Source organism: Argentina anserina, chromosome 2 (assembly GCF_933775445.1).
Source record: "Argentina anserina chromosome 2, drPotAnse1.1, whole genome shotgun sequence".
Classification (NCBI taxonomy): Eukaryota; Viridiplantae; Streptophyta; class Magnoliopsida; order Rosales; family Rosaceae; genus Argentina; species Argentina anserina.
In genome coordinates this window covers 23,704,533-23,731,649 of record NC_065873.1, presented here as the reverse complement: position 1 = coordinate 23,731,649, position 27,117 = coordinate 23,704,533, and the positions used below count along the sequence as shown (strand labels likewise).

At 37.8% G+C, this 27,117-nt stretch overlaps 1 protein-coding gene across 1 annotated transcript; it reads left to right on the top strand.

Annotated features, from left to right (window-relative positions):
* The first annotated feature begins 2,586 nt into the window (after positions 1 to 2,586).
* Positions 2,587 to 10,311, top strand: LOC126782623 (uncharacterized). Its single transcript, XM_050507905.1, has 10 exons — positions 2,587 to 4,081; positions 4,651 to 5,115; positions 5,197 to 5,498; positions 5,998 to 6,717; positions 6,799 to 7,077; positions 7,308 to 7,469; positions 7,627 to 8,565; positions 8,660 to 8,875; positions 9,403 to 9,663; positions 9,811 to 10,311. The coding sequence occupies exons 1-10, from the start codon at positions 2,650 to 2,652 to the stop codon at positions 10,147 to 10,149; spliced, it is 5,115 nt and encodes a 1,704-aa protein (XP_050363862.1). The 5' UTR covers positions 2,587 to 2,649; the 3' UTR covers positions 10,150 to 10,311.
* The last annotated feature ends 16,806 nt before the right edge of the window (positions 10,312 to 27,117 follow it).

The window sequence follows — 27,117 nt, the reverse complement described above, 5'->3', positions numbered from 1 at the left end:
TTAAGTCGATGAGGTGAAGGAAGATGTGTAATTGACTAAATTGTGTGTTGTCACTTGTTACTAGAATCAAATTGAAGTCCATTTCTAGGATTCTTGGAGCCACGTTCTGACAACATACTATAAAGTACAAACAACAAATTCGCAATGAGGTTATACACTCCTTTTCATAAAACTAATCAAGTTTGGTAGGGTTTAGGGTATCATTAGGTAGAATTTGGTAGTGTCGTTGAGTACACATATTTTATGGTGCATGTTATTTTTCAAAAATTATTTAAAAGTCGGTTTTTTTCTAAGTGTTAATGTAAAGGTGAAGTTGTCTCTGTAAATATGCTTGAGGTTTTTGGTATGTGATACTATTAGAGCAGTTATTTTCTTCAGATCGGCGGCAAGTAGGTTATCGACTATTTTTGGAATAAGTTTTTTACATAATTGAGCATTCTTAGTTCATATCTATTGCATTTTGCGATAGTCTTATGACTAGCTTTGTTTTCTTGTAATTTTTTTTTGTGATATATATATATATATATATATTTCATTTTCTAAAAAAAAGAAGAAGAAGTGATTACTATATATGTATGGGCCGGGAACCAGTGTAACAAAATGGTGTAATTCTGACGTACCAAATTGCTCACATGTCCTTCATTTCATGGTAGTAGAAAGATCATTATAACATTCTACTTAAGTCAATATTTCGAATAAAGAAACTTCTCCAATTCAATTAAAAAGAACACCACCCACATTTAACATAAGACTGATAAGAGTGATAAGACCATACAATTTAGAGTTTTTTTCACCAACAGTCCCTCAACTCTGGTGTACCTACCAATGTGATACCTCAACTCTTAATCGTACCAATGTGATACCCAGACTCTAGTATTGCTATCATTGAAGTACTTCCGTTAGTTTTTTTTAACTTTTCCGTTATCTTGGTGACGTGGCAGGTACGTGAGGCCCACAAAGAGGGTTAAAAGACAAAATTAACCTCATCTGAGAGGAGCAATGTTTTTCCCGCCCTTTACCTTGAGAAAGACACCCAACAATTCCAATTTTGGCGCCAATTTTCTCTCTCTACTCCTTAATTTGTGTCTCTTATCTAAATTAAAGAACTACCGCCAACCAGTCGACCACAATTTGATAAAACCTAGATCAATCTCATTTTCTATTTTTACCCTAGCACTTGTTAAACTAAAAAAATAAATATAGAAATTTATATGGAACATCTCATTTCCACAATCTCATAAGAATATAAAAACACATAACTTAACGAAATTCAAATACATGTTTAAGTACCATTAGTTGCCACCTTTTATGTTGATCTGTCATGATTTTTGCTTGTAAGAACTAATGGTACATGTAGTTGAATTTCGTTAAGTTATGTGTTTCTATATTCTTATGAGATTGTGGAAATGAGATGTTCCATATAAATTTCTATATTTATTCTGTTAGTTTAACAAGTGCTAGGGTAAAAATAGAAAATGAGATTGATCTAGGTTTTATCAGATTGTGGTCGACTGGTTGGCGGTAGTTCTTTAGTTTAGATAAGAGACACAAATTAAGGAGTATGGAGGGAAAATTGGCGCCAAAATTGGAATTGTTGGGTGTCTTTCTCAAGGTAAAGGGCGGGAAAAACATTGCTCCTCTCAGATAAGGTTAATTTTGTCTTTTAACCCTCTTTGTGGGCCTGACGTACCTGCCACGTCACTAAGATAACAGAAAAGTTAAAAAAAACTAACGGAAGTACTTCAATGATAGCAATACTAGAGTCTGGGTATCACATTGGTACGATTAAGAGTTGAGGTATCACATTGGTAGGTACACCAGAATTGAGGGACTGTTGGTGAAAAAAACTCTACAATTTACCAGTAATTTGTTCTTAAAGACCAAAACCAATCAAAGTAGAATAAATTGACCAAAACCAATCAGATCCATCAGACGGACGCTTCAAGCCCCAGTAGTGGAAGCAAATGTGATGCGCCCAACATCAACGGCAAAAGGCATTAGAATCATGCGACTCGTGACATGATTGGTCCAAAAGTTTTCAGACGTGGCCCTGTAACTCTGCAAACTAGGGCACAACCCCTGCGCCCACATAGGATCTTCCTAAACCACGTGCTTCCAACTATCTTCATTCGTCCGCGTACCCGGAAGCTCCACCTCACGTGCAATAAGTTTACACCTGCACCGCACCAGAGCATAACCCTGCAGAGACTAAAATTAGAAAAAAAAACATGTAGGGGCAAAATCGTCCTTTCATTAACATATCCGATCGCCTCTGGCGACCTCCGCCGGCTGTCTTTGGTTCATCCGATGGGTATTCAACATCATAGAACTTTTTCTCCTTGGCTATTGTTGGGAAGGAGGCATAACCGCATAAGTGGTCGGAATGCAGCAAGATTGCACGAAGACGCTCAGGATATATTGTCTGAAAAGACAACTTTACCCCTTTGAGGATCTCGGAGGTCAGCTAAAATGCGCGGCATTTTGTCCTAAAGCCTCTCACCCACACACCCTCTCGTGTAGGTCGTGTTCCTCCTTCTCTTTCTCTCTAAAAAGAAAAAGAAAGAAAGGAAAATACAAATAAAAGGGAAATTAATTAAATCACGCAGAGAGTGAGAAGAGAGAGAGGAGTGCTGCACACACACGAACCAAATGAAGCACCAGCAGAGCAGCTCATCGTCGCCGTCGCAATCGTCTGAGGCGGTCCCGTTGTCCTCGTCGCCATCATCTTCCTCCTCCTCCTCCACCTCGTCGTCCACAGTGACGACGGACCAATCCCATCCGGCCACCGCGAATTCAGCATCCGTGGCGGAGAAGCCGCTGCCACTACCGGCGGCTGCGGCGGAGGACCAGGCGGTGGGGGCGAGAGACGGCGGGGGAGGGGCGCAGGAGACGGTGACGGTCGATCGGAGAGGAGAATACTCCGCCGTGTGCAGATGGACGGTCCAGAATTTTCCGAGAATCAAAGCTAGGGCACTTTGGAGCAAGTACTTCGAGGTCGGAGGCTACGATTGCCGGCTCTTAATATACCCTAAAGGCGACTCTCAGGCTTTGCCTGGCTACATCTCCGTCTACCTTCAAATCATGGACCCGCGCGGCACCTCCTCCTCCAAATGGGACTGCTTCGCCAGCTACCGCCTCGCCATCGTCAACGCCGCCGACGACTCCAAAACCGTCCACCGCGACAGCTGGCACCGCTTCTCCAGCAAGAAGAAGTCTCACGGCTGGTGCGATTTCACCCCCTCTTCTACTGTTTTTGATTCCAAGTTAGGTTTTCTGTTCAATACCGACTCCGTTTTGATCACCGCCGATATTTTGATACTCAATGAGTCTGTTAATTTCATGCGAGATAATAATAACAACGAGCTGCAGTCGTCCTCTGCCGGCGGCTCGGTGATGTCATCATCCGTCGGGGCCGGTCCGGCCTCCGACGTGTTGAGTGGCAAGTTCACTTGGAAGGTGCATAATTTTAGCTTATTTAGGGATATGATTAAGACTCAAAAGATTATGAGCCCAGTGTTCCCCGCCGGCGAGTGTAATTTGAGGATTAGTGTTTATCAGAGCACTGTGAATGCGGTCGAGTATTTGTCAATGTGCTTGGAGAGCAAGGACACTGACAAGACGGTTGTGTTGTCAGATAGGAGTTGTTGGTGTTTGTTTCGAACGTCTGTGTTGAATCAGAAGTTGGGGTCTAATCACATGCACAGGGACTCGTATGGGAGGTTTGCTGCTGATAATAAGAGTGGGGATAATACGAGCTTGGGGTGGAATGATTATATGAAGATGTCGGATTTCATTGGGGCAGAGTCGGGGTTCTTGGCTGATGATACTGCGGTGTTTAGTACCTCATTTCATGTGATAAAGGAGTTTAGTAGCTTTTCCAAGAGTGGGGGATTTTCGGCAGGGAGGAGTGGTAGTGGGACGAGGAAGTTGGATGGACATATGGGGAAATTTACTTGGAAGATTGAAAATTTTACGAGGTTGAAGGATCTATTGAAGAAGAGGAAGATAACTGGTCTTTGCATCAAGAGCAGGAGGTTTCAGATTGGGAATCGTGACTGTCGGCTCATTGTTTATCCCCGAGGTAGGCATGATTACTGCATTGGACAATTATTTATGTCGTTATTCTTAATGACTGGTTGTAACCTTCAATAACTATTTGTTTTTGTGAATTATTGTGTTGCAAAGTTATGAAATCATGTGGTACATCGTTTACATACAGATAAATGAGGACTAGTAGTACCTTTATCATCCTATTTGAATATGGTTTTACATGTCCCTCACTATAATTCCACCTCTTGAACGTTTTGGAGCTGCATCTGTAGTTACTTGCCATCATGGGCCACTGCAAATATGGTATGTATTAATGCTATCAAAGATTTTGATAGCATAATTGCATAAGCCACATGGATTGCATCTTTTTGTTTATACTCTGATCATTGTGCTGACTGGATGCTTATCTGATCATTGTGCTCACATGGTTGCATCTTTTTTGTTTATACTTGAGCTTAGTTTGGTTGCTCATCTTGTTCATGTGATTGTGTATACTAATAATTTTGATATTCCATTCTTTTGCATAGACAGAATAGATATTGCTTAGCTTGTGCTTGAGAGAGTTCTGATGCAAAACTGGCCATATTTTTATGGTATCAGGGCAGTCTCAGCCACCATGTCACCTGTCAGTCTTTCTTGAAGTTACAGATTCTCGGAACACTGCTAGTGATTGGAGTTGTTTTGTGAGTCACCGCTTATCTGTTGTGAACCAGAAGATAGAGGAAAAATCTGTCACTAAGGAGTCTCAGAACCGCTACTCCAAAGCTGCAAAGGACTGGGGTTGGCGTGAATTTGTGACGCTTACTAGTCTTTTTGATCAAGATTCAGGGTTCCTTTTTCAGGACACTGTTGTATTCTCTGCAGAGGTCCTTATATTGAAAGAGACATCAATTCTGCAGGATTTGATTGATCAGGATACTGAATCTGCTACCCAGATTGACAAGAATGTGAAAAGAAGCTCTTTTACATGGAAGGTGGAGAACTTCCTGTCTTTTAAGGAAATAATGGAGACCCGAAAAATCTTTAGCAAATTCTTTCAAGCTGGTGGATGTGAGCTTCGGATTGGTAAGCAGTTGTTAAGCTTTTTTCTCCTTAATGCCACAGTTTATGATTGTGCTTAATCTTTTATATTTATTCTCATTGCAGGGGTATATGAGTCCTTTGACACCATATGTATCTATTTGGAGAGTGATCAATCAGTTGGTAGCGATCTGGACAAAAATTTCTGGGTGCGATACAGGATGGCTGTTGTGAATCAAAAGAACCCTGTGAAAACTGTGTGGAAGGAATCTTCCATATGTACTAAGACTTGGAACAATTCTGTATTGCAGTTCATGAAGGTTTCAGATATGTTGGAAGCAGATGCAGGGTTTCTTGTGCGTGATACCGTTGTTTTTGTATGTGAAATATTGGACTGCTGTCCTTGGTTTGAGTTTTCAGACCTAGAGGTTAGTGTTCATGAGCCTTTATCAGTTACTCCCTGTTATTTATTATTGAAGTTGCTTGAAAACTTAAGCATGGCTGTCTTTTCTTTAAGTCAAGATAATCAATTCTTAGTATAATGATATCAATTCTTAAGTCATAATTCCTAGCTGAAGTTTCTTTCCACATCATGCTGGGGATTGCTGGCAGTTTTACATCTTGTTTTTTTTTTTGGCTTCTCTAGCTATCATATGCTCTTGGATTTATCCATGGAGTTCTCATTGATGGGGAACACGATTTTATGTCTAGTTCACACCCATTATATGTGAAAATGTTAACAATGGTATCTATTGACCAGCAGTCATCTGTCTTCAGCTATCATGATTGAAAGTGATTTTAATTCAAATTGGTCGAGTTATATGTCTCAATAGTTTGGTCCAATATCAGAGAAGAATTATTTTACAAAAGCAGTGATTTGAATGTTTTCCCTTCATAATACCAATATTGATTTGCATCTTGGCTCAGGTTTTTGCTTCCGAGGATGATCAGGATGCGTTGACAACAGATCCTGATGAACTCCTTGATTCTGAAGATAGTGGAGCGCTAGGTGGTGATGAAGAAGATATCTTTAGAAATCTGCTTTCCAGAGCTGGATTTCACCTCACATACGGTGACAATCCTTCACAGCCACAGGTCACTTTACGAGAAAAGCTTCTGATGGATGCGGGTGCCATTGCTGGTTTCCTGACTGGACTCCGTGTTTATCTTGATGATCCTGCTAAAGTAAAGCGCCTGCTTCTTCCAACCAAGCTTTCTGGTAGTGGTGATGGAATGAAGGTCTTAAAGAATGATGAATCTTCCCCTAGTTTGATGAATTTACTAATGGGAGTCTCAGTGTTCCAGCAGGCTATTATTGATTTACTTTTGGACATTATGGTTGAGTGTTGCCAACCTACAGAAGAAAGTGGTGATGGCGATTTATCTGAATCGAACTCAAAAATTCCAGATGGAAGTGGAGCTGCTAGTCCACTGCAATCTGGTAGAGAAAATGGACCGACAGAATCTGTACATTGTCCCGTGTATGAACGATTGGATGCTAATGGTGATGAAAGTACCAGTGGTTCAGCTGTTCAAAGTTCTGATATGCATGGGGAGGGTATCTCAGGAAAACCTCTTCCAGGGAAGCCAATTTGTCCCCCAGAAACATCTGCAGGAGGATCAGAAAATGTGTCCCTTCGTTCAAAGGTAATAATACACTTGTTGCTGAAGTAGCTAATCACTTTGCCTACGTTATTGTACTTACTGTTTGAGCACCTTGTAATGTAGACCAAGTGGCCAGAGCAATCTGAGGAGCTCTTAGGATTGATTGTAAACTCACTGAGAGCTTTGGATGGAGCTGTTCCACAAGGTTGTCCTGAACCAAGGCGTAGGCCTCAGTCTGCAGAAAAGATTGCTCTTGTACTGGATAAAGCTCCTAGGCATCTGCAGCCTGATCTGGTGTCTTTGGTGCCCAAGTTGGTTGAGCATTCAGAGCATCCACTTGCTGCCTTTGCTCTTATTGAACGGTTGCAGAAGCCAGATGCAGAACCTTCATTACGGACTCCTGTAAGATTCTTTCTGATGGCTGTTGATGTACTTATTGTTTTGCAAGATGAGCTTCCTATTCCTGGATGCTTGGTCAAACATGATGTATGGAAACAAAACCTTTCATTAAAGAAATATTCTGAATATGTTAGTTTAAGTGAGAAAAAGTCTAGCTTGCTTGTTCATATTTGCTCAGATCGGTGTGTTCTGCTTGCATAGTTCATCTCTAAGTTGTGTGTATCATTTCCCAGGTTTTCAGTGCGCTGAGTCAACTGGACTGTGGGAGTGAAGTGTGGGAACGGGTTTTATCCCAATCACTGGAGTTTTTGTTAGATTCAAATGATGAACCTCTTGCTGCAACCATAGGTTTCATATTTAAAACAGCCTCCCAGTGCCAACACCTACCTGAAGCGGTAATGTATATAAAGTCTTATTTTTATGTTTTTATTTGGGTTATTTGATTATATGATTGTCAGCAAAAAAAGAACAGAGAAATCTTAATTATGTTATTGCAATATAATTTAAACATGGTTTCGTTTAACCTTCAAACTTCTTTCTTCATCTTTGTAGGTCAGATCTGTTCGTGTTAGGCTGAAGAATTTGGGTGTCGATGTTTCTCCTTGTGTACTTGAATTATTGAGTAGAACTGTAAATAGCTGGGGAGATGTTGCTGAAACCATACTTAGAGATATTGATTGTGATGACGATTTTGGTGATAGTTGCTCGTCTATGCATTCTGGGCTTTTCTTGTTTGGAGAACATGGACCCAGTTCCGAACAGTTTCATTTGGTGGATGAGCAGGCTTTCCGTCCTTGTCGCCATTTTTCTGATATTTTCATTTTGATTGAGATGTTATCCATACCTTGTCTGGCTGTAGAAGCTTCTCAAACATTCGAGAGAGCTGTAGCTCGTGGTGCTATTGTGGCTCATTCCATGGCCATGGTTTTGGAAAGCCGTCTTGCCCAAAGATTGAACCTTGATGCTAGATTTGTTGTGGAAAGCTTTCAGCAGACAGATTTGGTTGTAGAGGGGGAAGCAAGTGAACAGCGGAGAGTCCAACAAGACGATTTTACTTCAGTTCTTGGTCTTGCTGAAACATTGGCCCTCTCTAGAGATCCTTGTGTTAAGGGATTTGTTAAGATGCTATACACATTATTGTTCAAATGGTATGCTGACGAGTCATATAGAGGGAGAATTCTAAAGAGACTTATTGATTGTGCCACTAGTACTACAGATAGAAGTCGTGAAATTGATCTGGATTTTGATATATTGGTGACACTAGCTTGTGAGGAGCAAGAAATTGTTAGACCAGTTTTGAGTCTGATGCGGGAGGTTGCTGAACTTGCAAATGTCGATCGGGCTGCTCTTTGGCACCAGTTATGTGCTAGTGAAGATGAAATCATGCGAATGCGGGAAGAAAGGAAAGCAGAAACTGCTGTTATGGATAGAGAGAAAGCTGTCATAACACAAAAACTGAGTGAATCCGAGGCCACTAACAACCGTCTTAAGGTACTTGTCTTAACTGGTGATATGGCTAGGATTATTGCATCTTATTTATTCTTTTCGGAGAATATTAGAATTGATGCATGTCATGATGTGGCAGTCTGAAATGAAGGCTGAGACTGACTGCTTTGTCCGAGAAAAGAAGGAGCTGTTGGAACGAATACAAGAAGTTGAGAGTCAGCTTGAGTGGCACCGCTCAGAGCGAGATGATGAAATAAAAAAGCTCACTACAGATAGGAAATTGTTCCAGGATCGTCTTCATGATGCAGAAACACAGATCTCTCAATTGAAGTCCCGAAAACGTGATGAATTGAAGGTATATGGTATTATTATTACTTATTAATATTCTTGTCATCTCTTATGACCTCTCAGCCTTTTATTAGAAGCTGATTATCTTCTACAATTCATATTTAACTCAAAATGGTATTCTCTTTCCAATCTCAGTTCACTTGCTTGACCTGCAATTTCTTTTTTTAATTATGAAAATAAGTGTTTTTGGTTGCTATGTCTCCAACTTTTCTCGGCATGCCAACTTGAGTTCGAACTCTCTACTAGTTCCAATTGTGATTGTGGATCCTCCAGTAGTTTGTTTCTTCTTTGCTACATCTTTATTTATGTTTTGGGCAGAAATATGATTTTGAGTTCAGTCTCTAGTCCATAAATCTGCTTGACCAGGTGCCTTTATTTAGTCAAGGTTCCTAGTTCAACATTTTCCTGCTTAACCATCACTTGAATAGTCTAAATCTTTTAATTCATCATAAACTGTTGATGATTTTCATAAACTGTTGATGGTTTTTGTATGAAGCCAAACCATTTTCTCACTGCAATTGATAAATTTGACAGAAAGTTGTGAAGGAGAAAAACACTCTAGCTGAAAGGCTGAAAGGTGCCGATGCTGCACGTAAAAGATTTGATGAAGAACTGAAACGTTATGCCACTGAGAAGATGACTCGAGAGGAAGTTCGACAATCTCTGGAGGATGAAGTACGAAGACTGACACAAACAGTAGGACAAACAGAAGGAGAGAAACGAGAGAAGGAAAAGCAGGTGGCTCGGTGTGAAGCCTATATCGATGGGATGGAATCAAAACTGCAGGCCTGCCAGGTTTTTGCCTATGTTTTTTCTTTTCTTTCTTCTATCCATGCTCATCCTCTTCCTATTCTGGAGGCTTAAGCTTCATTTCTTATATCTTATATGCAGAAGAACAACAGTCCAATAGTTTTACTGACACTTGCTCTCTATCGTTCACAGCAATATATTCATACCCTCGAGGCGTCACTTCAGGAAGAAATGTCCCGGCATGCTCCTCTCTATGGTGCTGGTTTGGAGGCTTTATCAATGAAGGAGTTAGAGACGCTATCCCGTATCCATGAAGAAGGGCTTAGGCAGATACACACCCTCCAGCAGCATAAGGGGAGTCCAGCTGGCAGTCCTCTTGTAAGCCCGCACCCACAGAACCATGGGTTATATCTCGCCGCACCCCCACAAATGGCCGTGGGAATGCCTACTTCACTCATTCCTAACGGTGTTGGGATTCACAGCAATGGGCATGTGAATGGTGCTGTTGGACCCTGGTTCAACCATTCTTAGATGCCTAGGGTCATGGCCTTTTTTTTGTGCCAATGTAGGCATTCGTTCTCCCAATAGAGCTGGATGATGTTGCCTATTTTTGTTTTCTCCAGCTATTTGTTGGCATTTTGGCTGTTTAAACTGTTGGGGTACGAATGGAGGAATAAGATGAAAGATGAAAGATATGGCTTCCAATCGAATGTGAGAAGAAATTCCAATGGAGTCAACAGTTGCAAATGCCAATACTCATTTGCTTCTTCAAGTTTCCAAAAAGAAATAGGTTTCGATGCTAATTCCATTGAGTAAATCATAGAAACAGTGTCCCACTTTTGAAAAATATCAGATCGGTGTCTCACCTTTTCTATCATTATTACCGGAGATAACGGCTCCGGTAAAGTTAACAGAAATTTATTTATTTATTATTATTAGGTAAAATTGTTAAAATACACCTCAAATTTAGTTAAAATTGTCAATTTGCACCCGAACTTGTATTTGAATCAATTTACCTCCTAAACTTGGTAAAAAATTACCGATTTGCACCCCATCTATTAAATTTAATTATTTCTATTCAATTTTGCGTCACATGTCATGCACATGAGGGGTAATGTTGTCTTTTTCTTAAAAACAAATAAAAATATTATTTAAAAGGAAGATTATTTTTTAATCAAATTATTTATTTACATATTTTTTCTACATACTTAACCCTACTTCGAATTATATATTCAACATATCCACCCATTCAAATATAGTGTGTTGTGTATATATATATATATACATATATTTATATGTACACATTATTGGAGGAGGAACGAAACAAGAATAATAATGACGTAATGGAACAAAACGTAACCGTTTAATTATTGATAATGAGGCATATATATAGACACTACATAACCACAATCCCGTAGGATTCGGAGTCCTAATCTATTACATAGATGCGAATTTATTTCTAACATGAAACCTAATAAGGCTAAGACACATAAAATGGTAAAATAGTAATTCTCCCAGAACACACATTTATTTTTAATTTTCAATGTATTTATTTATATTTTTCTAATATCTTTTAACATACCATATCTCGTAAAATAATAAATATATAAATCAATAACATGTTTCGAAAAAAAACATTGTAACAAGTGTTCATCTTAAGTAATTTTATTAATTTATTTCATTATTAAATATGAATAAATATATAATTGAAATATTGCCCCTCAAATGCACGACATGTGACTTAAAATTGGATGGAAAACATTAAATTTAACGGATAGAGTGCAAATCGGCAATTTTAACCAAGTTTAGAAGGTAAATTCACTCAAATGCAAGTTCATGGTGCAAATTGACAATTATTACCAAGTTTGGGATGCAAATCGGCCTTTTTGCCTTATTATTATTATTATTATTATTATTATTTTACTAAAAGTAGACTCAGGTATTCTTACAAGTTTATAAACATTTTCCTATCAAGCACTAACCTTTCATTATGCCAAAAAAACCACATAACGACCTCTTGTCTACGGTTACTTAAACTTGGCGGGATCATTGTTGTCTTATCCAGGAAAAAGGTTGAAAAACCTATAGTATCAACCTAGATTACTTTAATCCTGTCCTAAAATAAAAGATGGTGTATTGGGCTCACAATATGAATTTATTTACTTAAACATATATACAAATTAAAAACCCAGAGCCTCAACTCTTAAGTAAACAACTAAAGTTGTTTAGTTACACATCTAAAGCTGTTTAGTTACACATGACTTAAAATATATATAAACTTACTTGTAAGATAAGCACACCACACCAGATGATTACAGTAGTATGATACTTCACACCATAAGCATACTCACACTCCAACCATATTATACATTCACTCTTACACTCACACTATACTAGAACACTCTTTGACTGACTTTCTCCTTCCTTCTGAAAGATGGTGAGAATTTTTGATTTTCTCTTATCCTCTCCTTGAGAAGATTGAGCCTCTTATATAGACTTCAGACTTCAAATCAAACTTAAAATTGACATATAATAGGTGACAGACAAGAACAATTGGCAGACAAGAGGATTCCTCTTTAGCTTGAATAATTTGAACTTTACTTTAGGAAAAACAAAGTTAGTTGTTTTGTAGCGTCAGACCGTCAGTAGCAAAAAATGTCTTAGTCAGAAAAGAAAAGAATTTTGGCTTAATGCGTTGGCAACTACTCAGCATTCCATCTAGTTGATAATGTTGAGATGTGCTTCCTCATCAAAATCATAGGATGCTTCTGAGCCATAATCCTCTATCTTAGATTCAAGATCTGAATCATAGATAGAAATCTTATGTTTTTCTTCCTTCTCTATCTTTTCTAACTAGGTGGTAGTGGCTAGAGTGCAATCAACCTCTTTTCTCCCTAAGGATGTAAAGAAGTCGTTGTTCTTTGGTGGAGGGTGGTTATAGAGAAATTATTATATATACCCGCCACATATCTCACGAGGCGTACCCCCTTAATGTTAATGGTTCATTTTTTACTGTGATTGTTTCTGATTAGTTCTTATATGTAAATAAACTTTTGTCATTTCCACCGCGTGCATGTTAATTATACCATGACCTAATATGATTGGCTGGGTATACCACATGACAATGCCACGTGGTGTAGCGGGTACACAGATTAATTATTCGGTGGTTATAACAGGTGACAATTTTCTCTCCGCTCGCTAGAAGGCTTGAACTTATGTCTCTCAAAACTCTCTTTCTTGTTCTGGCAATGGTCATGACCTTCATTCATGGAATACTTTGATTAGGCCTGCCATTTTTCTTTGTGACATAAGACATTTTTACCGAACTTTGAATCAATCTAACATAATGATATGGAGAAATGTAATTGTGAGTCTTGAGAATTTTACTATACTAATTGGTGAGATTACGACAAAGTTAATAACTAATGGTAAAATTTTAAAGTAATACATCATTTCTTCTTACGACCATTTCTTAACTTCGTCAACTCTCTAATTTCTAGCTACGACAATTAAGTCCATGTAGTTATGAGTTCACCAGTATTTTTGGATTATTGTTTTGAGGTTCGAGCTGCTTTCTATGATTTTTCAAAGTTTTGCAATATTAGAAAATCATTCATATTTTTCAGAAAAAATAGGTGGGAAGATCTTGGCCATTTGCCTCTTCCACCTCTTCTCACATTTAATCTTAGCCCTCCATTTTACTTTACTTCTCCTTCATTTAAAATTTGTGACCAAGGCTTTTAATTCTAGCCTTTGGATCAACCTTCACCTCTTGATCTAGGCCCTCCATCCATTTATATAAAATAGAAGGGAAGTCAGCTTTTGGTCAAAACCAAAGGAAGAAGGGAACGTTGAAGCTTCTTCTCCCTCTCGTGATTTCTCTCTTCTTCAGACCCAGAAGAAGGACGCCGACCCGACCCGACTCTTCCGGCCAGCTTCGGCGGTGGCGCGACTTCGGGAGATCCAAATCAGCACTTCTCGGTGATGCTATCCTCCTGGTGCTGACATGCAGGCAATTGGAGAAGAAACCAAAGAGATGAAAATTCAAGTTCTCCACATCCACTGTTCATCATCTTCAACCTTGCCAAATTTCGATTCTCCATAGCTTTGGGTAAGAATCATACTTCTTTCATTGAAGTTCTGGGCTCTTTTCCCTTACTCTTTAAAATTACAATTATCAGTTCAACCAAACTCATTTCATTCACTTCCTCTGTTTTCCCGTATGTGTTCATCAGTGTATTCGTCATTTGAATTCTTTTGTTTTGTCACCGAAACGAGAAGGAATTTAGCTAAGAGGAAGGGAAACCAAAAAGGAGTTTAATCGAAGAGAAAATGACTGATTGAATTGGAAGGGCTACGTTTTGTAACTTATCGAAAAGTCGATTTTGTTAAGGTAATTGTTTCTACCTTGAACTCAGCAGTCATAAAAAACCACTTCTTTTTAGAGCTTGTTTTGGGAGAGAGAAGAGCAGTGAGACGACTAACTTGAGGAATAAAATCTCTCGCAAAATTAACAACTCCTAAAAATCTTTGTAGAGACTTAGCATCTGGGATGGTATCTGGAAACTGACTAATCTTTTTAACAATATGGTCTTGGAGACGAATCTCCCCATCCTTAACATGTATGTCAAGGAAATCTATTTCACCTTCAATAAGATGAATTTTCTTTTGTCTAAGAATGATTCATTTCTGGACAATAAGCTCGCAAATCTGTTCGAGGTGTTTTAGATGTTCATTCATAGTTTTAGAGAAAACCAGAATGTCATCAATATAAACTATGCAGAAATATGTATAAGACTTGAATATATTATCCATCTTTCTTCGAAAAATGGGCGGGGGTTGCTTTAATCCAATCGACATGACTAGCCATTCATAATGTTGTTAAGGGGTTCCGAAAGCGGTTAATGCTATGGAAGATGCATCTTGACTTGCTAAAATCCTGACTTTGCATCAAACTTGGAGAAGATTTGCTCCCTTAAGTCTGTTGATGAAAACTCTCACTTGAGCTATCTGATAACCATCCTTGATGGTTTTCTTGTTCACATCTCTATAATCTATTACCATTCTAGTTTTTCCTCTTACTTGTTTTGCATGATTTCTTATAAGGAAAGCCGAAGCATGATGATGATTGTTAGATGGCCTAATTAACTTCTTTTCAGGAAGTTTTTAAATCTGGTTGTCCATGTCTTTTCTCTATCCTGCTCTCTGTAATCAGGAATTGCCTTTTTCATGGCAAATAACATTTGCATCATGCATCTTTAGTTCACAATATATTGGATTTATTTCCCAGTATAGTTGAAGATCTTCATTGATTACAGGTTTTAGTAAATTCTCAATTTCCGCAAGGGTAGGAACTTTTATTTGTTCAACCTTATTGGCATATACCTTAAGGTTATGTTCCATTATGAAATCTTCTTCTCCATCGGAGCTTGAAGTCTTATTATCAGAATTTTGAGGATCTTCCTCTGATTCTGAGTCTTCCGAGTCTTCTAAACTCATTCCAACTGTTATTATTTCTTAATGCTCATTTAGCTGATCTTTTAACAGCAGAACCAGCTGCATTTTCGGTTCATAACCTGGTTTGTGATCATCATACTTCGCTTGCGATCTCTGATATTGCTCTGCGAAACATTCTCATGTAATTCTTACTGCAACTGTAAGTCTGGATTCCTAGTCAAACTTGTTATATTTTTCAAACCCGAGCATGTCTGGAGTTTGAGTTACTACTTGTTGAAGGAGAAAATCATTTCCTATCGACAAATCAGCTTCTTGAGTTTCACATTGCCAAAATGCTTAACGATAAAATTTCCTTCAATGAAATTTTAACATTCTTCGTGGAGATATTCATATATATCTCGTTGTTTCCCATTCCAATTCTTGTGGATGGTTTGTCAGCTTGTTCCCAATATTCTTCAGGAATAGCATAATTTCTTGCTAAACTGTATTTTGATCCATTATCTACAAATACATGTAGATGATATTTCTTATAGTTGGGAAACTTCAGACCTACAGTTAAGGGTTGTTGTAACCACTCGTCTGGACTTGTTTTAATGGTTTTAGTAAATCACTAGATACTTCAATAAAAGGATTGATTATCTTTTCCTCTTCTTGTGTAGAAGACTCTTCGACTTCTGTTGATATAGAATTACTTAATGAAGTTACTAACTTCATTTTTTTTTCAATATCATTTCCAAGACTTTGCTTGAGGATTTGTTCTTTTTCTTGCTTATAGAACATCTCATATTCTTGATCGACAAAGATATAGCATCATTCTCCATTGTCGTTCTTCTTAGCTCTGTGATAAAGCATTCCTTATGATATGTTTCTCTCGTTCTCTCAAAATGTATAGGTAATGTGCTGTCATCTTTACATTTACAATAGTGACATGTAAATACTCCTGGCTTTGGGCAGAAAATACTGATAATATCATATTGCTCTTGTTTCCAATTTTGGACATTTTTCAAAAGAATCTCTTGAAGTACTTTCTGTCTCACCATCAGATGAGTATTCAAGAGAATATATGGAGTCATTCTCTTCATCATAATAGACAACTTCAAACCCTTTTAGGTTTTCATATTCTATAGCTTCATCATATTCAGCTATTAATGCCTTAGAAGTACTCTTATCTTTCTTAGGACATTCGTTGGTATAATGACCTTCAGCTTTGCAGAGCCAACACATGTAGGTCTTCTTAGTATCTCTGGAAGAAATATCTTGTCTTGGTTTTTTCTTCTTGAAAAATATCTTTTTAGGAGATGATTTTTCTTTCTTCTCTTCAGAAGATTTTGGTTTGGAAGATTTCTTTTTGAATCTAAACTTCTTATAAGTGAACTTCTGTCCATGTTCTTTGCTCGAGAAATTGCTTGAAAACCTGTTTTTATGCTTTATGTCCTTAGAGATATTGAAACAACCCCAAAATTTCAAGCATAAAAACTCAAAATTTCAAAGTCGTGAAACACCAAAACAATCTCAATGAATCGAAATCATTTTAAATGCCACAGTGGATCATTACTGAGTTCTCAATACAACTCAGACAAACCAATTATTACAAACTAAATTTATAATTCAATATTTCATAAAAATGAAAATGTAATAATCCTCACAATCTCTCAAAAAACCCACAAATAAATCCTCACAAGTTCTCACACAAATCCACAATAGAAACCGCACCACAAGCAGGATAATGAACGACTTCGAGTCCCTAGAGTTGTCCTTCGATTTCCACTAATCGACACATGCGGTAGTATCCCCTACACCATCGAATTGGTGCACCGGGATTGTAAACACAAACCCGGTAAGCTTTACAGCTCGTATGAGTAAAATAAAACAAATATGACTCGCATATCAATATATACGACAATCCACAAATCAACAAATATAAATGCACTCATGAGTCAATGGACGGCCCATCTGGTTGTCCCAAAAATATGAAAATAAAAGTGCTCATGAGAAATTGGGTAACCCCTATGTTTACCTAAATGCATTTATAATACGGGTACTAATGAGCGCTGGTACACCTCTGTTACCCCTCACGTAGTACACCGCCGACATTGAGCAACCTCCTCGCTACCCAACAACCGACATTGGGAACCTCCTCGCTACCCAACGTCCGACATCGGGCAATCTCCTCGCTACCTAACGTCCAAAAATATGAGTACTCATGAGCCGATAACCCATCTGTTACCTCACATGCAGTACTCCGGCAGACAGACTAGAGCTCTAACTGTATCGTAACTTTCGCCCGGCCAAAGACTAGGTTCCGACATGCCAACACGTCCGAAGACTGGTCCGAAGACATAAACACGTACAATAATCTACTTATTATTTGTACAAATCGCATCAACATGCTCAATATTTAGTTCTCATCACCACTGTGATCATATTCACAAACGAAATCCTAACAGTATATAATATAGCAAACTATATATATATGTACCTATTTACCATTTATACAATATATATAATCTATTATATCATATACATGTCATATTTCATAAACACGTCCGAAGACAAAACGTTTTAACAATTCTCAACGTTAAAACCACGTACAATAATCTACTCATTTTTTGTACAAATCGCATCACATACTCAATATATAATTCTCATCACCACTGTGATCATATTCACAATGAATTCATAACAGTATATAATATAACAAACTATATATATATATGTACTTATTTACCATTTATACAAATATATATATATTCCACTATGTCATATACATGTCGTTTTTCAATATTTAAAACTCTTGCAAAATCTTAAATCTCCGAAAGGGTAGATTCGTAATTATGTGAGATTTTACTCACCTTATCAACTCGAGCGTAATTCCACAATTTCCGTAGATAATTCATTTCTTTAATTTTTCGATCACCTTGAAAAGATAAAAAAAGAATTTAGAATCATTTCGTAAACCTTTAAATGCCGAAACAGTAATAATCTGTTACTGTTTAGCAATTTCTGGTTTTACGAATTTACTGTTCACTGAGTACTATTCACGTATTTACTATTCTCGTATTTCTGTACAAATACTCATCCATTACATATTCATGTATGTGTACATACTGTTTACGTATTTTTGTACGTATACATACCATTCAATTGTAAATACTATCTCAGTAACTAAAAATTACTGATTTACCCTTCTGAAATTACTTTTTACATTTATTGAAAGTAACTTACATTTACATTTACCGTACGTAAATAAAATTTACTTTTACTGTACGTAAATTATTTTTTACATTCACCGTCGTAAAATAAATTTTACAATTTTACTGTGCCGATTCACTGTTCACGCGCCACTCGCCGGCGACTGCGCATGGCGCTCACGCGTCACTCACTGTGGCAGCGCGTGGGGCCCACGCGCCGAACCTAAAGCCGGCGCGTAGCACGCCACCGCGGCCCAATTTCCCCTCCTCTCCCTCTCCTCTACCTTCCTGCGGCATCACGCCCCTCCTCACCTCCTCCACGCTACCTCACGCGCCGCCTAAGGCGTCGGTATCCCCTTCATCCAATCCTCCTCTGATCTCCACAATTCTAACCCAAATTCAACCAAAATTATTACACAATCACATACAAACATCAATCGCATCTAATTCGTACCTAGATCTCACGGTGGAGCCCACGAATCGTCGTCGGGAGAGCTTGAGGAGCCGGCATCGTCGATCGAGCAGAGGTGTGGGCGTGCGGCGACTCCAGGTTCGACCATCGTCGTAGAGGGCTCCAGAGATGAGGAGGGGTGGAGGCATGCTTTCCATGAGCACGGCATCGACGAAGGAGCTCGGTGGAGGCAGTCCCCGTGCTTCGATCTGTCGCGAGGAAGGTTGCGGCGGCGAGATGAGGTGCACCGGGCTAGGGGTCGACTGCGGAGGTCCCTGCGGTGCTCTAGGAGTTGGCGGTGAGAGGCACGGCGGCCTGGAGGCGGAGATCGCCGTTGTGGTTTCGAGAGTGAAGGAGAGAGAGCGATCGGGGAAAGAACGAGAGATAAGAGAGAAAAAGTGGGAAAGGAAGGCGGGGTGAGGGGTTTTCTGAAATGGAAACCCTAGCTCCATTAATTGTCTATTTATACCCGTTTCCAAAATCGGAAACGAACTTCCGACGTTAATAACTTTCCCGTCCGACGTCCGATTCAAATGCGTGATGCGTCCATGAACTCGTATCGACGAGCTCTACGACTTTTGTGAAGGACGTTTTCACAAACGATTGACGGAGTAAAAGTCGATATTCACGTCACGGAAACGTAACGTTTTTCTAAATAAACATTACGATTATATTTCCGTTTTCGATATACCACTTCGCGAAGCATATAAAATTTATTTTTAAATAAATTTCACGAATTTATGAACTTAAAAACAATCCAAAATTCATTCCGAAAAATCGGGTTATTACAGATATGGCAACCCCACTGGGTTGGAATATCCATGATTTTAGGATACATATTCTCTACTTCTCTAAGTTGTTTCTTAGCTGTTCTTGACTTTAGGTTATCTGTGCATTATTTTCTCATGAGATTCTTGACTCGTTATGCTATTACACCAACCGTGAACTGAGGAAGGGGATTTTCTTCAACATATTGGGCTATTGCATCGTTCCATGGTTCTAGATGCTTTCTGTAATATGTTTTGATGAGATCATCATTTTATATGTCTTCAATTGTGCAGTAGTAATTCTGAAATTCATTCGTATATTCCTCGAAATATCTCATAGTACAAATATTCAGTTTCTGAATATTTACTCTAGCTATTTTTTTGACTTGCTCATTATGCCCTGTTATGTCTCCATAAAATTTAGCATAAATTAGCATTGCAAAGTCTAAAGGACTATTGGTTTGAGCAAGTCTGGTTGCCCAGTTTGACCACATCGAACTTTGCTTATAGGAATTATATCATTTCTGGATAATTTCTGTCAAGGCTGCCTCATAGTATGAATGAGCGTCCTCATAAAAATACTTGGTTAAAACGAGATGTAATAACCCTAAATTTCAAACAATATTTGAGTGGATTTGAATTCTATAAAATTGTGAAATTTAAATTAGAATGGATGTGTTTGGTTACGACGTTACGAAACGAGTAACGGATACGTTATCGGAACGTTTAATTCGAAAAACGTTACGTTTCCGAACGATTATATCGACTTTTATTCCGTTGCTCGGTTGCGAAAACTTTCTTCACGAAAGTCGTTGAGCTCATCGATACGAATTCGTGGACACGTCATGCGTTCGAATCGGACGTTGTGTGTAAAAGTTATTATTGACGGAAGATAGTTTCCGATTTAAGGGGGGTATAAAAGGACATTTTGTGAAGTAGGGTTTCTATTTTCAGAAACCCTCTTCTCTCTTCCCTCTCTCTTCCGCCGCCCCTCTCTCTCTTTTCTCTATTTTCTCTCTCTTTTCTCACTTTTCTCTCTTTTCTCTCTCTTTTCTCTCATTCTCTCTTCACTCTCTCGGCTATCTCCCTCTCCCTCTCCTCACCGAGCAGCTGAACCTCACCACCGTCCCTGGGAATCGCGAGACCCCTACCACCACCTCGAGCACGCCGAGCCTCCTCCTGCCGCCAAGGAGCCACAACGAAGAGGAAGCTCCTTTCAAACGTTCCCGACGGTTTTGGACTCCGATCTAGGTAAGGAGGCTTTTAATTCATGGTTGTGATGTTGTGTGATGTTTTTTTTGGATGAAATGGGAGGTTGTTGGTGGAGATCGGAGGGAGAGGTGGAAGGAGGGTTACCGCCGCCTAGAGGCGGCGCGTGGAGGAGCGTGGGAGGAGTAGGAGGCGGCCTAGGACCGGAGAGAGGAAGAGGGGAGAAAGGAGGAGGGTTTTGGAGTGGTGGTGACATCACACGCGCCGGTTTTGGGCTCGGCGCGTGGGCCCCACGCGCGGCCGGCCGGAGGTGGCGCGTGTGCCACACGCGCCGCCGTGTGAGGCGGTGTGAGCAATTTCGACGGAAGGGTATTTTGGTAATTTACTGTGTACGGTAAATGTAAATATAAATTTTATTTACGTATGGTAAATGTAATTAAATGTTACCTACGGTAAATGTAATTTATAAATTACTTTCAGTAAATGTAAAAAGTAATTTGTAAAAGGGTAAATTAGTAAATTTTATTTACTGAGATTGTATTTACCTTTAAACAGTACGTATATGTATATAAATACGTATATAGTATGTATATGTATAGAAATACGTATGTAATAATTATACGTACAGAAATACGTATATAGTATTTATACATACAGAAATACGTATACAGTACTTATACGTACAGAAATACGTATTAATTGAGTATTGTATAGTAACAGTGAATAGTGAACAGTGAACAGTAACTTCGTAAAAACCGAAATTTGCTGAACAGTAACCGATTATTACTGTTTCGGCATTTAAAAGTTTACGAAACGATCCTAAATTCCTTTCTTATCTTTTCAAGGTGATCTATAAAGCGAGGAAAGGAAATTATCTTCGGAAATTGTGGAATTACGCTCGAGTCTATAAGGTGAGTAAAATCTCACTGAATTACGAATCTACTCTCGTGGTGATTCAACATTTTTGCAAGTGTGTTTATCAAATGAATTACAACATGTATATAATTTAGTGGACTACATATATACAGTATAATGGTAATAAGTACATATATATATATAGTTCATTAAATTACGTACTGTTATTAATCCATTAACAATAGTCATTCGGTGACGGAAAATTGTGCATGAGTATGTGATTTAAATGGTACGATATGATGTGAGAATATCGTATGTAATTCTTCAGGTGTTTATGAAATATGGCATGTATAGGATATAGTGGACTATGTATATATTGTATAAATGGTAATAAATACGAATATATATAGTTTGCTATATAATATACTGTTATGATTTTTTTATTGTGGTGATATCGTGAAAGTTTTAAAACGTACAATATGATGAGTGATTATTGTACATGATTTTTATCACGGAGAATATGAAAAATTGTGATTTGTCTTCGGACGTGATGTGTGGTACAATATGATGTGAGATTATTGTACGTGTTTGGCAAGTCGGAACCTAGCCTTTGGCCGGGCGAAAGTTACGATACAGTTAGAGCTCTAGTCTGTCTGCCTTAGTACTGCATGTGAGGTAACGGGTGGTCATCTGCTCATGGGTACTCAGTTTATTTGGATGTTGGGTAGCGGGTGGCTATCCAATATCAACGGTGTATTACGAGAGGGGTAACAGATGTGTACCAGCGTTCTTGGTACCCGTATTATAAATGCATTGGGTAACCAGAAGGGTTACTTAATTTCCTCATTAGCGTTTTATTTCATATTTCTTTGGGTCAACCAGATGGGTTGACTATTGACTCATGAGGGCATTTATATTTGTTGTTTTGTGATCTTTCGTATATATTGATATGCGAACTGTATTGTGATTTTACTCATACGAGCTATAAGCTTACCGGGTTTGTGTTTACAATCCCGGTGCACCAATTCGATGGTGTAGGGGATAATTCTGCAGGTGCTGATTAGTGGGGGTTGAGTGACGACTACAGAGGCTCGAAGTCGTTCTTATCCTACTTGTGGTGAGGTTTTAGCGTGGGTTTGTGTGTGAGAAGTTGTGTAATTTCATTTGTGAGATTTGTGAGTGATTTGTGAGGATTATTACATTTCCATTTTATGTATGGATTATAAATTTGGGTTGTAATAATTGGTTGACTGAGTTGTATTGAGAACTCAGAATTGATCCGCTGTTACACTTTAATGATTTCGATTTATTTGAGATTATTTGGTGTTTAACGACTTTAGAATTTTGAGTTTTTAGGCTCAGAATTTTGGGGTCGTTAGACGAGAGCTTAAGTTAGTTTTAAGTTAGCGACCCAGTTGTCTATAGCCTTTCTCTTGTCTCCAACTTTTTCTAGATCTAAGTACACACCTCTTTCATTGACATATTGTGCCCATTTTGGCTCTGTAGGGATAAACTTCTGAGAGCTCTGTTCCCCAATCATTCATGTAGGAGCTTGTCCTTTTGGAAATTTAATCTTATTTTCTCGAATAATCCTTGTTGGATAATCGTAATATTTTGGATTATTGGTGTTGGTCTAGTATCTCTTTGCTTTGCATCCATGGATGACTCTCCAGGCTTATTTTTCGGTGCTTCTTGATAAGGAAAAATATTTCTCTTCTTCTTTTTATGCTGAATTTGAGAAATGTTTCTCATTATTTCTTCTAATCTTTTTGTGTAATCACAAGTTTCTGCTTGCGCATATAGCTCTTTTAATTCTTCTTCTCTAAGCATCCTTAGAGGTCTTTTAGAGTCTTCTTCCTCGAAGGATTCTTCGTGGAAGGTTGTGGCTCTTGACCCAGAGATACTGGCTTCATCATATCCAACAAAGGAATATCTATGATGGAATTGAAGTCTAATTTTTCCTCCTTTATCTTCATAAACCGAAGCATTTGAGCTTTGAACTTGTCTCTCCAGATGAGAGAGATTCCATTCTCTTGGGAATTTGACTTCGTTCCATTTCGTGACATGTTTTTGCTGATGATTATTTTTGGGATTGGTAAGTATGGACGTAGTAAGCCCAGGGCTGTTTATAAATTTAGTATTGGGCGCTACGTTTATAAACATCAGCTTGTAATAAATTATGTAATCTATTGCAAGTTCCATCATCCCATTTTTCATCGAACAATCTCAAACAATAAGATGCATCTCTTAAATGAGTGGTAAAATTTGGGAAGACATTAAAATATGCAACTTGGTTGCACAATGAAGTTTCAACTGTTCCTCACAGATTTTTCTCGAAATATGTTATTCTATCATCTTGTAAAACACATAAGACAGAACAGTCGATTTCATCTCTTGCTAAGAGCTTTATACCGACTTGAATAGCTCTGATATGCATGTAAGAGTATCTCTTTTGCATGGCATCATGTACTTCTTTATAGGTGATCAATCTTATGTCTGATTCTCTATTAGTTGTCGGAACTGTTAGCTCTAGGATCTTGAATCTATATGTGTCCAAGATAAAAGATTATCTTTTGTATATCTCATTGATTCTAAATCTAGGAGCATACGATTCTCTGATACTATATTCAATCTCACTGTACTCATATTCTTGAGCATTATTGAGTTGTACTGGTATTGTACTCTTCTTACTGAGAATTCTACTCAACATCTTCATGTCTCTTGTGGACTTCAGTTTTTTCCACTCGAGTAGTTTAGGTTCACTAAACTTTAGTTTATTCTCTCCTTTTGTTGAGGGCATCTTGATCCTACTAGATATGGCTTGTGCTAGCTCTTCTTCATCATTTTTTTCAATTGTTCATTCTTTCATTTTTTCTACAGATTTCTGTAGATTTAGGATTATGCTACTTAGCTCTCGAAATTGTTCTTTGAGACTACTTCCTATCTCTTGGAGGTAGGCTATGTTGTAATTCTGTTGGTGAATTATGGCTATTTTGTAATTCTGTTGGTGAATTATGGCTTCAACGTTTTTCACTGAGTTTTTCTGTAGGAAGATGAAAACATATGGCTTTACCATCTTTCTTTCTTATTTTTAGATATACTCTTTGATTCATCCTATTCGGGAAACTAGAGTTTCTAAAAGCTTTTTCAGGATTTTCTGTATATCTTTTAATTCAGCTGCTTGCTGATGAATGTTATTAGCGAGATTCTCAGTTCCAACTAACTTATTTTCAATATTTGAAAGATATTACTTCTCTTTTAGGTAATTTGGCTTGACTTCAAGTTTAGTTATTTGGGAATTAATCTCCTCGAGTTGATCTATTTGAAGGCTAAACATCTCGAGTTGATCTGAAATTTTGGCTTCATCTGTGCTTTTCTCTCTAGATAGATGATCTAGGATTTCAATTAGACTTGGTCTTGATGGATCAATTTCTGCTACTCCAATCTCTTTTATGGAGATCACTATGTTCGTCGTATAGAGTATTTAATATCCTGCAGACGTATTTGATGAAGTATTGGTTTTCTTGGATATGCCTTCAATGAAAGCACACTTGTCATTTATCACTTTCTTTTTCAGTATAAAAGAACTGATAATTCTTTGGTTTGAGTTTTTTCTTATTGGCTGAAAGGAGCCAACTTTATGGCATAAGCATGTTCTTTACCTATTTTTGAGTAAAAAAGACTCTGATACCAACTAGAGCGGATCTAACCAATGCTCAAAATATCAAAGGGTTTTTGATCTTCTTCGAAGACATCTCAAAAGACTTTAATATTTTCTTAAGTTTCAAAGATTCTACGTTGGACTATGTATATAATATTCCACTAATTTTTTTTATTGTTCTTCATGAAGTTCTTTAAAAGAGATTTTAACAAAATTTAATAATTCAAATATAGAGACTATTGTAATAAAAATAAATGTTTTTACCTTCGAGTGCAGATGATAGATTTTAACTGCAAAATGTCAAAATAAACAAACTTGAATATGGGTCCACTACGCTCCAATATAAAATATTTAACGGTGATACTTAACGGTATTAACGAAGTTCACTATTTCATATACCAAAATTGTACAAAAGTCTAAACTTGAGACACCATTTTGATATTTATGAAACTTGAGACACTAAAATGTGTATAATGCAAAATGTGAGATACTATCTATACAATTCTTCTAATTCCATTTGGCTTGAAAGCAATCAATGATTCAATGTCCAAGGGCCTAAGGTTATGACTTGGCTAATTCACCAAAAAAGGTTATGTAACGATCCTGAAATTCTGAGTATAAAAACTCAAAATTTCAAAATCGTTAAACACCAAACAATCTCAACGAATCGAAATCATTTAAAATGCCACAACGGATCATCTCTGAGTTCAAAATACAACTCAGTCAAACCGATTATTACAACCCAAATTATAATTCAACATTATAACAAATGGAATTGCGTAATCCTCACAACAACTCACAAGATAGTCACACAAAATCCTCACACCAGCTGGAGATAAATAACTTCAAGTCCTCTGAGCGGTCCGTCAATTCCCGCTAATCCACACCTGCAGAGTTATCCACTACACCATCGAATTGGTGCACCGGGATTGTAAACACAAACCCGGTAAGCTTTACAGCTCGTATGAGTAAAATGAAAATATAACTCGCATAACAATATATACGAAAATCCACAAATCAAACAAATATAAATGCACTCATGAGTCAATGGACGGCCCATCTGGTTGTCCCAAAAAAAATATGAAATGAAGCGCTCATGAGAAATTAAGCAACCCTTCTGGTTACCCAAATGCATTTATAATATGGGTACTAAAGAACGCTGGTACACATCTGTTACCCCTCTCGTAGTACACCGCCGATATTGGGCAACCACCCGCTACCCAACATCCAAAAATATGAGTACTCATGAGCAGATAACCACCCGTTACCTCACATGCAGTACTCTAGCAGACAGACTAGAGCTCTAACTGTATCTTAACTTTCGCCCGGCCAAAGGCTATGTTCCGACATGCCAATCACGTACAATAATCACACCTCATATTGTACCAAAAATCAAGTCCGAAGACAAATCAACATTTTAACAATCTCCATGTTAAATTCACATACAATAATCACACCTCATATTGTACAAATCAAAATCACGTACAATAATCACACCTCATATTGTACAAATCAAAATCACGTACAATAATCACACCTCGTATTGTACAAAACAAAATCATGTACAATAATCACACCTCATATTGTGCAAATCAAAATCACGTACAATAATCACACCTCATATTGTACAAATCAAAATCACATGTTCGATATATAAATCTCGTCATTAAAATGACATAATCACGATAAAATCATAACAGTATATTATATAGCAAACTATATATATATGTACCTATTTACCATTTATACAATATATATATAATCCACTATATCATATACATGTCTTATTTCATAAACACGTCCGAAGACAAAAACTCATTCGAAGACAAAACTCGTCTGAAGACAAAACTCATTCGAAGACAAAACTCGTCCGAAGACAAAACGTTTTAACAAACTCCTTGTTAAAAT

Excerpts from the sequence above, each read along its gene's own strand:
- LOC126782623 (XM_050507905.1), top strand. The coding sequence starts at position 2,650 with ATGAAGCACCAGCAGAGCAGCTCATCGTCGCCGTCGCAATCGTCTGAG. Across the intron at positions 5,116-5,196 it reads TGGATGTGAGCTTCGGATTG|GGGTATATGAGTCCTTTGAC; the intron begins GTAAGCAGTTGT and ends TTCTCATTGCAG. Across the intron at positions 8,566-8,659 it reads CCACTAACAACCGTCTTAAG|TCTGAAATGAAGGCTGAGAC; the intron begins GTACTTGTCTTA and ends ATGATGTGGCAG.